The sequence below is a fragment of the Mytilus trossulus genome, chromosome 8 (genome assembly GCF_036588685.1).
Source record: "Mytilus trossulus isolate FHL-02 chromosome 8, PNRI_Mtr1.1.1.hap1, whole genome shotgun sequence".
NCBI classification, from domain to species: domain Eukaryota; kingdom Metazoa; phylum Mollusca; class Bivalvia; order Mytilida; family Mytilidae; genus Mytilus; species Mytilus trossulus.
This window is the reverse complement of record NC_086380.1, coordinates 43,741,628-43,755,882: the sequence shown is the minus strand read 5'-3', so window position 1 is coordinate 43,755,882 and position 14,255 is coordinate 43,741,628. Positions and strand designations below refer to the sequence as shown.

Here is a 14,255-nt window from a genome sequence, read left to right as displayed (position 1 = left end):
CAAGCTATACCTTATTGAAGTTTGAGTAGGCATTGTATTCGTGATTATTTTTGCCATAGCGATAGTGAGGGCTAAAATATCACGAATAGGGAGGGCTAAAATAACACGAATATAATGCCTACCCATGTTAAAACTGCAGTAAAGTATAGCTTGCGTCAATTATTTCGATTCTGATTAGGACAATTAACTTAAGGTAATTTCTATATCGGATGTGTATAAATGTAAAGCGTTTGTATAGGATCTTCCATGAACCTCCTTTCTTTGTTTGTAAACAAGGAAACGACTGGCAATTAGATTTTTAAGAGGGAGGAGTTTAGAACAACAACATGAACGGTTGTATTTAGGTCAAATAATGTCAATTGCGAATTGCAACCCATTACAGTCATAATAAATGAATTAGTAACAACATGTGCATCATTTAAGAGTTTAGAAGTGTTTTAAGTAAATGAAATATATTAAATGCATGCCAATTTGATAAAATTCATTATTCTGCAGTAGTCAATATACGTATGTGGAAACAAATTTTATTGGATTTAGAGCATGAGTTTATTCACAAATCGAAAGAAGCACGTCATATAAGAATATTGTTTCCCTTTGGCTTGTTGGCAAATGGATGTCGATACATCTTGGACGCTGCTAAAATGGTACCACATAGTACGAACAAAGGACATAGAACAGGTGTCTTTGACATTTTTCTTTTGGTTGCTATCTAATTTTCGTACTCCCCCCAAATCTTTGTTGATTCATAAGGTGCAATAAGACAACGTTTGGAAATTAGCCTGGCTACATTGAAAGTGCTTATGGCTGGCATATTTATTTAAAAAGTACTTTGTTTTGTCCATTTCTGTTTATATATTATGTATAGCATTTCCTTGTTAACTTGCTTCAAAACAAGAAAATATCTCCGCGGGTCTCTATTTTCTTCATGCTTCTAAAGATCGTTAGATCATAAACATACTTGCCATTGTGCCCGTTTGTTTTTAATTTTGTTCGTGTTGACTGAAAAGCTCCGCTTGACTTGTGTATCATTCGGTTTCTTTAGCTCGTACAAATTAAAGTTTTTATTTACGATCGTAACCGACAACTGTATAAAACATGTCAAAACTTAACGATTGATGCTAAGGTTTTCAAAAATTTAATTAAGTTAATTGCTTTCATGAATTATTCACAGTGTGTGAAAATTTCAGAGGAAATATATTTTAATTTGTTAAAATTTAATTACTTTGTACATCTTGAGACATTTATGCACATTTCTTCTTTTAAGTCGCATTCTTTTTTGTTCAAATAAATTTGTTCAAATTTGACAGAGAGATCACAAACCTTTTCATGCTTTGAATTCTAAAAAAGGAAAGTATAAAAGTGCAAAAATCATAAATATGTCTTTTAAGATGAACTTTAAGACATTTCGATTGTTATAAGAACATCTGCAACTGAATACATTTATAAGGATAAAGGAACAATAATTAAAATTGATCAATAATTCATTCAACGTCATGTCAACGCATTTGATAATGTTATTTATAAGTTTAAAGAAAAGCTCTGTCTGACACTTGTACAAGATGGTTTTCATTGTATACTCAACAAGCGAATGGAAGCAAGTAATGAACCAACTGCAAAAAAATGTTTGAATAAGATCAAATGGCATTGATTATTTTTAGAACGATTCAGTAAATCCATTTTTTTGCCTTTTAACATGCTACCTACACCTGTCAATTGGTGTGTACCCTACATTTCTTTCTAATCATAATTATTACACCAAAATTTGAAATTGAAATATTTTTGGCACGATACACGGATATCAAACTCAGCTTTATGAAAACAAGTTGGTGTGTTTCTTTGGTATATTTCTATAAATGACCATAATTTATATTAATATGATTAAGACCTTAAGGTTAGCGACCTTTTCTAGGTTATCTTTATAGGTCACTAGACAGGTTTTATTGACATTAATGTATAAATCTTATTTGTTTACATGAATTATTCGCATTAATGTCATTAGATTTGTTCCATTCAATTTGAAATCTCTTGAGGTGTTTGTTTTGTACACAGTTGTATTCATTAAGGAAGAGTTTCTGTTCTAATAGGTCAACGGCATCGTCTTTTATATCTCTGCCATAAAAAAGTATCACCACTCGAAAAAGCTTGTTCAGTCAGCAAAGCCTGTGAACTTCAAGATTCAATTTGTGTGTGTATTAACATATAATGAACTCAAACTTGATGGCAAATTTATTCAGTTAATTCTTTTAAAGCGAACTTAAATTTTACACTTGTATTTTGTAGGCCCTTTATACATGTAGCTTGCTGTTCAGTGTGAACCAAGGCTCCGAGTTGAAGCCCGTATCTTGACCTTAATGGTTTACTTTTATAAATTGTTACTTGGATGGAGAGTTGTCTCATAGGCACTAATACCACATCTTCTTATATCTATTAAATTTTACACTTATAGATTATTTATTAACTTCTCTTATGCAATTTCACTTTCCATCTTTCGGTCTTAATGTGTTATCGAAATCCGGTGGTTGTATACAAAAAAATGTCCTGCCGTTATAGCGAAGAGCTCTTAAATGTCATTAAACACGCAATCAATCAATCGATCATAGATAAATTTTGCCAATAAGATATCATCAATGAAGTATAGATGACAATCAATTTTAATCTTAAATATTTTATGAGAAGGAGCTACTGGATTTTTCGTAAGAATTTTACAAGTTGTTGACCAAAAACTCAACTTATCAATTGTAGGTATGGTTAGATGCTGCATCACAGATATTCTTCTCTTTGGGGCCAGGTTTCGGTACCTTATTGGCATTATCAAGTTATAACAAATTTCACAACAACTGTTACATGTAAGTAAATTTATTCTTTTTTTTTACAACCTGCAGACTGAAAAAGCTGCCGTTAGACTGTTAGACGCTAATTATGTTCGTTATTGATGACTATCAATGATAAATAAAGACAACAGTAGTATACCAAAGTTCAAAAGTAACAAATCGATTGAGAGAAAACAAATCCGGGCTACAAACTCAAACCGAGGGAAACACATCAACTAGAAGAGGAAAACAACGAAACAACAGAACACTGAAGTGACACAAACAACAAACGGCAATGCAACATACATAGAAACGAATTATAACTTACAAATTGTCATATTCCTGACTTGGTACAGGAAATTTTAAGAAAAAAAAAGGTTGGGTTAAAACTTTCCTCCCAGCAACAAGTGGAAAAATCAGCGTCACATCCAAACATTTTCTCGCCTTAATTTGCAACCTGTTTGCATCGTCATGGTTAACGTTACATTGGTTTTCAATAGTTGCTCAATGCAAACATGTTTAAAAACGAAAAACATAGATAGAAGCGACTCGATAGTCTTTAAAGAGATTGCTAGTTTTTTGTTAAACCATACAGTCTGACAGATCGGCAGTCATAATGGCATGTTAAATTCACTTTCAGTAAATAGTTCGGTTGCAAAGCCCACTTATTTAGTTATTATGCAGAAATATTTTATTCCGGACAGACTGACGAGAAGGTTTAGCAACTGTAAACGGCCAATTATTTTCCCCGGGAAATGTAAAAAAAATATGTCATACACAAACAGAACTTTTGAAGTTATTACCCGAAAACGTAACTCTGACAACAGTAATTGTGGTACATTTTTTGTACATTGTTAGATAGAACTTTTGGTGAAATCATAGTAATTTTTAACTCTTGTCTTCGCCGGAAAGCTCATTGATACGATGTTCTTCGTCTTCTTAAAGTTTGCCACTTTCACATCTGAATAAAGATGATTAATAACTGGTGCATTCGTGGCCTATTTATTTAAAACCGGTTAATATTTTAGTTATATACAAAAACGGTGCAGAGAACAAATGTAGTCATTAAAACTATGTACAGGAGATGAAGATATTTTAATGAGAGCAGAGAGAACAACATATGTAAGCTGCTCTCCAAAAGAGTCGACTGTCAGTGTATTTACAACTGCATTTGGTTAAAATTTCCAGTGCGTTATTGCATATGGGAAAAATGAAAATATGTGCGAGTCTTTCGATGTATAAATATGTCTGAAGGTGTGAACATTATGTTTTCTGGTTCTTGAGTCTGATGGGATGAGCATTGTGCTAGATGGTATAGCAACAAGATGGTGTGTGATTTTGTACATCATAACCAGGCGTGCACGTAATCTGCGTCGTGTTAATTGTGGCCAGTTGAGTGTTTGATACACAGCTAGTGTTATGCTACATGTTGCAGGCATACCGAGCAGCTCTCCGTTCGGCCATCTCTATCTTCGAAATAGATTCTGAAGTGTGGGTCCCCAAACCGAACAAGAGCTAATTTTAAACAAAATGTATGATGCCAATGTAAAACCATAGGATACTTGTACAAGATCTGCATCGTGACTAACTAAATTGATTCAATTTATTGTCTCTTATTCGACAATGATTCAGTGGTTGTCGTTTATTTCCGCAAATCATAGTTTATTGTTTTGTACATTACTAAGACCATTTGTTTTCCGTTTGAATTGTTTGAAATATTTTATTGTGTACTCTTGTTTGATTTAGTTTTCTCGTTTGAATTGTTTGAATCATTTGAGTGTGCACTCTTGTTTGATTTTATAATCAAATTGATATTTATTTCCAAGACATAACACGGACGGAACCATATTCGCAAACAAGTCAAATTGAGTATCATTCTGAATCTACACAATGAACATCATGGCGGATGTCAAATATTAAGCATTATCTACTTACCCTTCTGGAGTATCTGAGATAACTACCGGTTTTTAATGTTGTTCGTTTTGCTCAGTCTATAGTTTTGTATGTAGTGTTTGGTAAATATCAATGGCTTTATCAGTCTCTCTTCGACGTTTTAGTTTGTTTTGTTACTTTTTACAGTAGTACTAGTATTCGTTAAATCAAGCTGTTTATATCTAGTAGTTGAATGAACTGTCATGGTTGAAGCGTTAAATTATATCAAGAATAATAAATGTTATAAGAAAAATACACGCAATTTAAGTTGTATGTAGACAGTTAACTGCAATATTACATGTTTTCAGAGATGCTGTTGCAACGGCTACCATCAATTGTTTTACCAGCGTGTTAGCGGGTTTTGTGGTATTTTCCGTATTAGGCTACATGGCTCATATCACACAAAAGGATATAGATAAAGTAGCGATGGAAGGTAATTTGTATTGTGTAATCTATAGAAATCAAACTGTACATGCACACGTCAAACAAATAATATAAAAAAAAATATTGAGATGTTACTTACGACAAAAGTTTTCATCGTAGTCTGTAAAATATCAGATCAGTTGTCAATGTATTTAAAAGTGTATTGTAAATCAATGTCTGTATCACTAACATGACTAAGATTTTAATAATTACGTTACTAAACATTCTGAAAATAGAATAAACTGACCATAATCGAAGTGTCTGAACAGCAATGCATATAATGCAATGAATTTGTTTGAAAAAATATACACCGGAATGCAGTGAAAATGTCCCACTAAACGTTGTCCAGTCTCTAAATTTCGGTTCAAATCGTTTAGGCCATTTCATTGTACAATGAAGGTAATTGTACAAGTAGCAGTTAACTTAATAGTTGTTTAAAAAGTGTGTTTCCAACTTTACGTATGAAGATTGGAAATATACATTTGCAGAATGTTGATTTAAGATTCAATTAAGATCGAAGACGAACGCAGTTGCCACATGCGGAGTTTGGGCTCACAACCCGAGTGTCGACAGGATAGTGATTGTAGTAGATACATTTGGACTACTGAGTCATGCATTCCCTTTTCCCGTCTTTATTACTAGTATTTCATTTGTTATATGAGTTTTTAAGTTCATTAAACTATTTTTAGAAAACAAGTCGGAGGTGGACTTTAATAATATAATACATTAAATAAGCATGCCAAGTACTATTGAAAACGATTAACAAATAAAATTATGCTTAACTATTTTAGGTCCTGGCCTAGTGTTTATGGTATACCCTGAAGCACTAGCGACGTTGGATGGTTCAGTATTTTGGTCTATCTTATTCTTTGTTATGCTTATCACACTAGGCATGGACAGTACGGTATGTAATTAAACACGTTTCTTTAGTTCATTTCGTATAAATGTCACGTCACAATAAGAAATATGTATCATTTTCAATCACTGATTGTGAAAAAAGACAACACCTCGGTAATAACATCGGCATTCCTCGGCAAATTTCAGATTTCCAAAATGTTACGGATATCAAATCAAGTATAGCCTATTAATGGTCGGTAGCATAAACGTTTAATAAACCGAATTCAACGAGAACATGTTTTCCCAGAATAACATAGATACAGTAAAGAATTGGATAGCAACCATAAACATGTGATCCACTAAGTTTTATAAAACGCCATTACAAACAAAGTATGGCGGATTCTTCAAGCGTGTTTAAGCAATAAAGTAACATACAATAAATTAACATCAGTTTGTTAAAGTTAAGATCATTTAGCAGTGTTTCAGATTTTAAATAAAATAGTCGTATATAGCCATGTGTACACATGAATTCAAGATGGATGTTGGCACTATAAATTATTTATAAAAAGATTTGAAACCGAAAGTCAGCACTCAAATAATAAATAGTAAAACGATTCGATGTCCAACTGTTGGATTTATGCTAAAAAATCAATAAGTGGAAGACACAAATGATAGATTTCAACCAACGACAACCACTGAATTAGACTCGTCACATGCAACAGGTATTTAACGAGTTTAACAGGGTTAGACATGTAAGGGAGCGCTCATTTCCCCTATTCTAAAACAGGACGATAAGATTTACATATTTCTTGATATATACATCACATTCTACAATCAAAAACAAATTTATTTACTTAAGTGAAGCGGGCTAGGTAATGCAATGACTGTTTGGTAAGACAGATTTTTAGGGATGAATAAAGTTTAACATTTTTCAGTTTGGTGGACTTGAAGCAGTGATAACGGCCATTATGGATTCATTCAAAGTAGTAAAAGGACGACGGGAATGGCTTGTTCTTGGAGTTATAATATATTGCTTTTTGGGTTCACTACCGTCTACCACAAATGTGAGTACTCAAGGTGATTGTTAAATCACAAGCAAAACACTCTTGTTTCTTCTGGAATTCATCTAGATTATTGTTTTTGAATTAACATAAAACGAGTTAGAAAAGTCTAACACCGTTAAATGGTCCGTATTCAGTTACATACTAAGCTACACACTTCCATATATTATCAAGTCAAAGAGTAACTGAATAAGAATATTTACCAAATGTATACAGTACACAGTGTTTTGTATTCAAATATACACCATGAAAAATACAGAATCACCAAAAGAGACAATAAGAAATATTAAGTCAAGGAAAAACCGACAATTTAACACTAAACGAAAAACTATACAAAGAAAGTTAAAGATATTTTGTTTCCCATGTATGATGATATTCTAAAAGAAAGTGATTGATGTATCTGTAGTCAATTATCTGCAATATAAACGGTGAATTACACATTTGATTCATGTTTTGAATTAACTAAATTGTAAACAATTGGTAAATAAAATTGATGAGAATATAATCGCACAATTTTCAAAATATGTAAATTATAGATATGGTAATAAGTGTAAAATTAAAAAAAAGAGATTTTTACATGAAATGTAGTTAAATTGTAAATAATAAGATGTTCTCAGATGAAAAAATAAAGGTAAGATGTGCAAATCAATAAAACTTTAACTCGTGTTGAATATTAGTTACATGATCAGATGTTGGAATACATAGATTCTCAAGCAACACTGAAAAAATGTTTAATTGTCGAAAAGCGCTACTGGTGCAGAAACATTCGTATAGTTTATGTTTTTGTTTTTTCTAACACAGTAGCCAGTTCTTCGTCCATGGCATTAAATTACGGATATTGTGTTATTAAATTTGCCTTTTAAAATCATAGAAAATTATTTAATATCAAGGAAGACATGTCCTCCATGCAAAACACAGATTTCTTATCCGACTTTTGCGATACTATTTTAATAGGTTTTAGATATTTTAGTAGGTTTGAATGTCAAATATTTTGGTCTCAAGCATACAATGAAAATTTATAAACATTTGATACAATAAAAAGTGCTACAGATATACCAATAGTTATCATGTTCCGGATAGTTATAAGTAAAAACATTTTCAAGAAAACATTTTTTAAGACATTGTACATAACGCACCCAGAGTTTTTTTTTATACATAATACTGCCTCATTTTAGGGTGGACAATACATTGTTAGTCTGTTAGACAGACATGCAGCTCCAATACCACTTATTTGTATTTGTTTCTGTGAAGCAATAGCTGTTAACTGGTTTTATGGTAAGTTTACATTTCACGAGAACTATTGCGGTAGAATTATTGTATGCTTCACCGCCGGTAGTAGGAAGCATTATGGTTACCGGTCTGTGTGTCCGTCCGTCCAGTCATCAGTACGTCTAGTATAATTATGAAATTTGTTTGGTCTAAGGCTGTTTAAAATGAAAAGTTAATGTCGCATCAATCATATCAATTGAAAGATAAAACACATTTTTATTTTTGTAATGAACTTTTTCTGCCCAAGACTTTGCGGTATGTATAAAAGTGACAATAGTATTCTACTCTCCAATAGTCATAATTTAAATATGCAAACACAAAACTGGGTAACAGACAAAAAAACAATGGAAACACATCAACTTCAAGAGGAAACCAACGGATAAAAACAGAAACACTGATCTACAACCTAACAGATGCTAACATGCATAGACTATACGTATATACATGTATACTGAAAATAGACATCTGATAGTGCGATTGGGGCATTGTCTTATTAATTTGTTTCTTATTTAATTTTCTCCAACCATACGCAATGCAATAAAACAATTATATTTGTTATCATGAGTTGAATATATATTAAAATTAAATGTTTAGTCTAATTGGCTCAGTTGACCTATATCCAGCACTTGATTAATGTTATAACGAAACAACATGGATTTGTTTACATTTTACATGTTTTTAAAACAAAACATTTCTTATTGCTTGATGGTTTGTACATCTTTTGTTTTGTCTGTATCTGCTGTATTTCATTTCATGCGTTCCCTTCCAATGATTACATAGAATTTTGTACTCGCTACATTGAGAGCATTGAATTGTATATTATGATCAAAAGAATAACAATTAGTCATACATATTAGAATATTAACAAACAAATGTTGATGAAATGTTCCTTTTATGATGATTAATTGTATATATTCTGCACGATTAATTGTTACACTGCAGGTGTCAAGGTTTTAGCCTTACATATTTGTACAGTACACTTGCAGTAAAACTGAATAAATTTATCATATTGTGTTAAGGGCCATTTAATGATGTATCTTTTCATTGTATTCTATGTCGGTCAATTTGCTTAGATACTAGAACAATGTGTTGGATTTAAAAATGTAAGACGATGTCATCTAGTAAATGGAGATCAAATTTCATTTATTTTAGTTTTAATCCTCGACTAATCTCTCAGATCAAAAAGACCTAAATTAAAGCCAAAACAAACAATAGACAAATACAACTTAAACGCAAAAGAAAGAAAAAAATCAGCAAGAAAAACATGCAGTAGTCGGTTATGTCAAAACTTCACCGCATTTTCATTAAAAATACTAGCCTTTATAGCCTTCAATATTAAGAAAAGATAAATGAGTAGCATGAATTTGGTCTGGCGTACAAAATTTTTAGCCAGGTATCTTTGGTGATTTTTTACTAGCACTTGGTCAATGCCACTGCTGGTGGGCGTTTCTTTTCCAATGTGGTCAACAGTACAGAAAAGAAAAATATTGTGTTGACATGATTGAGCAATTATATATTCATTTTATGTACATTTGCTTTTATTCTAAACTCAAGTGTTTTCCTCTCCGATGCATATATTGCTTTAGTTGTATTTGGCTAAACATTTGTGAAATTTGGTTTGTTTTTCTCCCCAACATGATTATATGAGTTTGTTTAATGCTTTTTGCATTTTTTGTAGAAATTATTTTTGTGAATGATTGTCTATGTGTATGACATTCTTTTGAAGCACTTTGTTTGTCAATGAAGTACTATCAGAAATGTTGAAATGTTTTAATTAATGCAAATATATTTGTAGGTGTACAACACTTTTCAAATGATATACAAAGTATGTTAGGATTTCAGCCTGGTATATTTTGGAAAATATGCTGGGCGTTTATATGCCCAATTTGCCTCATTGTAAGTATCGTATGCGTTCATTTTTATTTAATCTTCTCCCATATCAATTCATGAACATAGCACAAAAGTATATGAAAATGATGCAAAGTAGATTTATTCAAAGGAAAGAAAAAGAATCGCAAATAAAAGGATCGATTCTAAAAAGCGAACCAAATGTGGTTGACTCAGTTTTGCAGAATATGTTACCATAACGATACAATTGAAAAGCATTGTGAAATTTAAAAAAAAAGATGATGCAGGAGATTGCATGAATCGTGTTGTTTTTCAAATCGTATTAACAGATCAAATACTGTTTAAAAAACAAACACACAAACATGATTCAGGAATTGAGATTATAGTATTAGAGAACGTGATTTTGTTACAGAAACTATGAGATGTATAATATTTTAATGTAGGATGTTGCTCAACGAATGAATTTTTTTGATAAAGTGGCGTAGTATTACAAAAAATACACGCTTGTGATACATCTAATCTTAAAACTCATTAAAACAGTCTTCTTTATAAAAAGGAGCATAATAACATCATCTTCCTCTCTTTAATATTGCGTCTGTTGAAAGTTAAAAGCAAACAGAAAATTATTTTGATGTATAAGTATTTATCCTCCACACGATATGTTCTTTTCAATTATAGTAAGGACAAATATTTCAGAATTTATAAAGGTTTATGCCTTGTCAAAACTTTATATCTAACTGCTGCTAGTGTAAAAAGAGAGGCAAGGCAGACGATATTAAGGTTCACTCAACTAACAAGTCGAAGAGAAACTACAACAACATGGGAGAAACGAACGGACCAAAATACAATTTAATCCAAATAACAATACATAAGAAACTTAAGACTGAGCAAATCGAATCCAACCAAAAACCAGGTTTAAACATTTTAAATTAAGTCCGAGTGCTATGCTGTTTTTGATTAGCCAAATTTATCAAGAGCTAATTGCAGGAGACATTTATGACAAGTTTTTATCAACAATTCAGTACAGAAATTTATTCGAGATAATTTTATTTCAGGTTTTATTCATTTTATCAATTTATTACTACGACGGCATTGAACTAAATGGATACGTGTACCCACAATGGTCATTAGCTATAGGATGGACTATATCTTCTATTTCATTAATCTGTATACCAATCTACATTATATATCTTCTCATTGTCACACCTGGGACATTCAAGCAGGTGAGTTTTCACTGAACTGATGCAAAAATATTTAATAAATTAAAAATTATTAACTACAAAACAGTTCATAGAAACATACAGTTCGATTGCACATATTACACTCATAGAGTGATCCTGTATTGTAAAAAACAACCACATAATATTTAACATAAAGTGAAATTACAAAAATACAGAACTCATGGGAAAATTCAAAACGGAAAGTCCCTAATCAATTGACAAAATCATAAACTCGAACCCACCAAACGAAGAAATAACAATTGTCATATTCTTTACTTGGTATAGGCATTTTCTTATGCAAAAATACGGTGGATGAAGCCTGGTTTTATATCTAGCTCAACCTCTCACTTGTATGACAGTTGCTTCAAACTCCGTTATATTGACAAGGATGTGTGAACAAAACAAACAGACATAATAAATAAAAATGTCAAAAACGACTTTATTGATTAATACATGTTTCTGAATTTTAAGTAAAGCTAGATAAAATAGTCTATGCATTTCTGTTGTTGATAAATCATTTTCTAAAATGTGATACTTTTCAGAAAATTCTACGAATGATTCGACCATCGTCAATACCATCTCACATTGAACAAGATAAATCAAGACATTTATATGACAAGTATGAAATCTCGTCTTCTAACGTGGGAACAACCGTGAACACACCTGTATCATACAATGCTGAATCAATTTCTATGTATTCTCCACATCAGGTAGATAAAAATCAGGACACCAATGACAGTGTTTAAATGTTGATCATAATCACATTTATGTATTTCATTTTGTTTATAATCACCAGTGCATATATGTAAATATCGTGTAACAACAATTACTTATCGTTCTACTTTACATTTTCGGACCTTCGAAGTTTTGGTACTGCTGATAGGTTTTCCCTCGATCATCGCGAATTTAGTCCTTACATATCTTTTACAATACAAGGAAACTGTTTTAGGTCGTTTTCAGGGGTAATATTCATCACTTAAGAGACAAAAAATGTCGAATTGCGCATCTAGTGGTACATTGCAATTGGAACCATTTAAGTTATTATATACTTTTTGGCCATGCAAATCCAGTGGATGACCTTAAAAATTATAAATTGTCAGACCTATCCGATTTAATGGGCACATACCAAGGAGGGATATTATTTGTTTGAAATATTAATGGATTTGCACTACTTTAGTTAGACTATCAGTCTCTAAGGGTTAAATCTGCCTTGCAACCAACAGTGCATTATTCTTTTCATGATTAAAATGTCATTTGTTTGGTCTCAAATTAAGATTGCTACCCAATCACGAAAAGTTATCCTATGACCTATGACGGTTTCAGTACTCATTTTATGCTCATGTTATATATAATTCGTCAACTCTTTTTTGTTTTTTTATTATTATGGCATTCAAAAATGATTCTTAATTTTAGAGATATAGATATTTTTAAAAACAAAATTCTTATTAACTCAAAACGAAAACAACATGTACATCTCACAAAATTCAAACAAGGGTAGCATTTCACTGCTAGTATGTCTCATTTAAAAGTCCCTTTGTTGTAACAAAAATGAAAACCTGATACCAAATGCTAAACAATGAAAATTTTTGTCTTGCGCTGTTAGATTTTAGATGCCAAAGCGGGAAAACGATACCAATATATATATATAAAATAACGCATGCAAAGGAAAAATATTTAAGATTGTTTTGAACTGGCTACATTACTTTAAAAAAAAGTGTCTGCTTTTAGCAATGTTTGCTATAGACAGATAATATTTTGTTAAACATATTTTGAAGAATGTTTTCATTTATTATTGTTGTTTACATGTATCTGTTTCCTTTGTTATATATATAAAATGAAAATCTAATGGATACTACTGGTTAATTTTTTCCTCAGGAAAAATAACTTCAGTATTTATACAAATAAAGGTGCTGTATATTAATAAATATATGACTCATTACATATTGTTATATATGTTGTTAAAAGATTTATATTAAAATCCAAAGAAGACGACTTGTTTATTCTTTACTGAAGAAAAAAAACCATAATTTTTTTACATGTTGTCGTACATTGGCTTTTATACTCTTCTATACACTATTGTTTTCATGTTACGGCCGTTCAGTGGCCTATATTACATTTCATCATAGATTTGTTATATTTGTTATACTCGTGGGATTTTGTCTGATGCTTGGTCCGTTTCTGTGTGTGTTACATTTCAGTGTTGTGTCGTTTTTCTCCTCTTATATTTAATGCTTTTCCCTCGGTTTTAGTTTGTTACCCCGATTTAGTTTTTTGTCCATGGATTTATGAGTTTTGAACAGCGGTATACTACTGTTGCCTTTCTTTATACAATGAAGTTTCTTTCTGAAAGTTGTTAATATGGAATTATATGCAAGCATCCTTATTGTTTATTCTATTTTACTAAGCGTCCTAATAAACAAGGTATAAGTCTGCAGAATTACACCTCACCGGACACATCATTCTTGATCCCGATATACAAGTCGTTTGTCTTAATCCTTTTAGGTTGCAGTCCGGATGATTTGTTTTCTGTCAATTGATTGATGTTTTTTTAACAGCGGTATACTACTGTCGCCTTTATTTGGTCATACCGTTCAGGTGATCGAAATTTTAGCCTCCAGACATCGAGGCAAGCACAATAAAACTAGATCACCGAGGCGTTATCATTATTTATGGAAACAAATTGTAGTCTTTCCTTTGGGTTGAATAATTTACGAAAATAAATTTACGTTTACAGAATTAATGATATTTAAACCTTGACTGGATATAGTTTTATTGGCCAAAATTCACCAGCTGTTGTTGTAAAACTTGCATCTGCATCCTTTATTAAAATTTCGAAAGTAAGTAGAACCAAATAT

General features: G+C 31.5%; 1 protein-coding gene across 1 annotated transcript in view; it reads left to right on the top strand.

The window, feature by feature from the left end:
- LOC134680984 (sodium-dependent serotonin transporter-like) overlaps positions 1 to 13,347 on the top strand; it is a 40,332-nt gene extending 26,985 nt beyond the window's left edge. The window contains exons 8-15 of the mRNA XM_063540310.1: positions 2,743 to 2,846; positions 5,051 to 5,175; positions 5,957 to 6,069; positions 6,938 to 7,066; positions 8,239 to 8,338; positions 10,128 to 10,228; positions 11,236 to 11,403; positions 11,943 to 13,347. Of these exons, the coding sequence (XP_063396380.1) occupies positions 2,743 to 2,846; positions 5,051 to 5,175; positions 5,957 to 6,069; positions 6,938 to 7,066; positions 8,239 to 8,338; positions 10,128 to 10,228; positions 11,236 to 11,403; positions 11,943 to 12,146 (1,044 nt within the window). The 3' untranslated portion in view covers positions 12,147 to 13,347. The remainder of the gene's footprint in view (positions 1 to 2,742; positions 2,847 to 5,050; positions 5,176 to 5,956; positions 6,070 to 6,937; positions 7,067 to 8,238; positions 8,339 to 10,127; positions 10,229 to 11,235; positions 11,404 to 11,942) is intronic.
- The last annotated feature ends 908 nt before the right edge of the window (positions 13,348 to 14,255 follow it).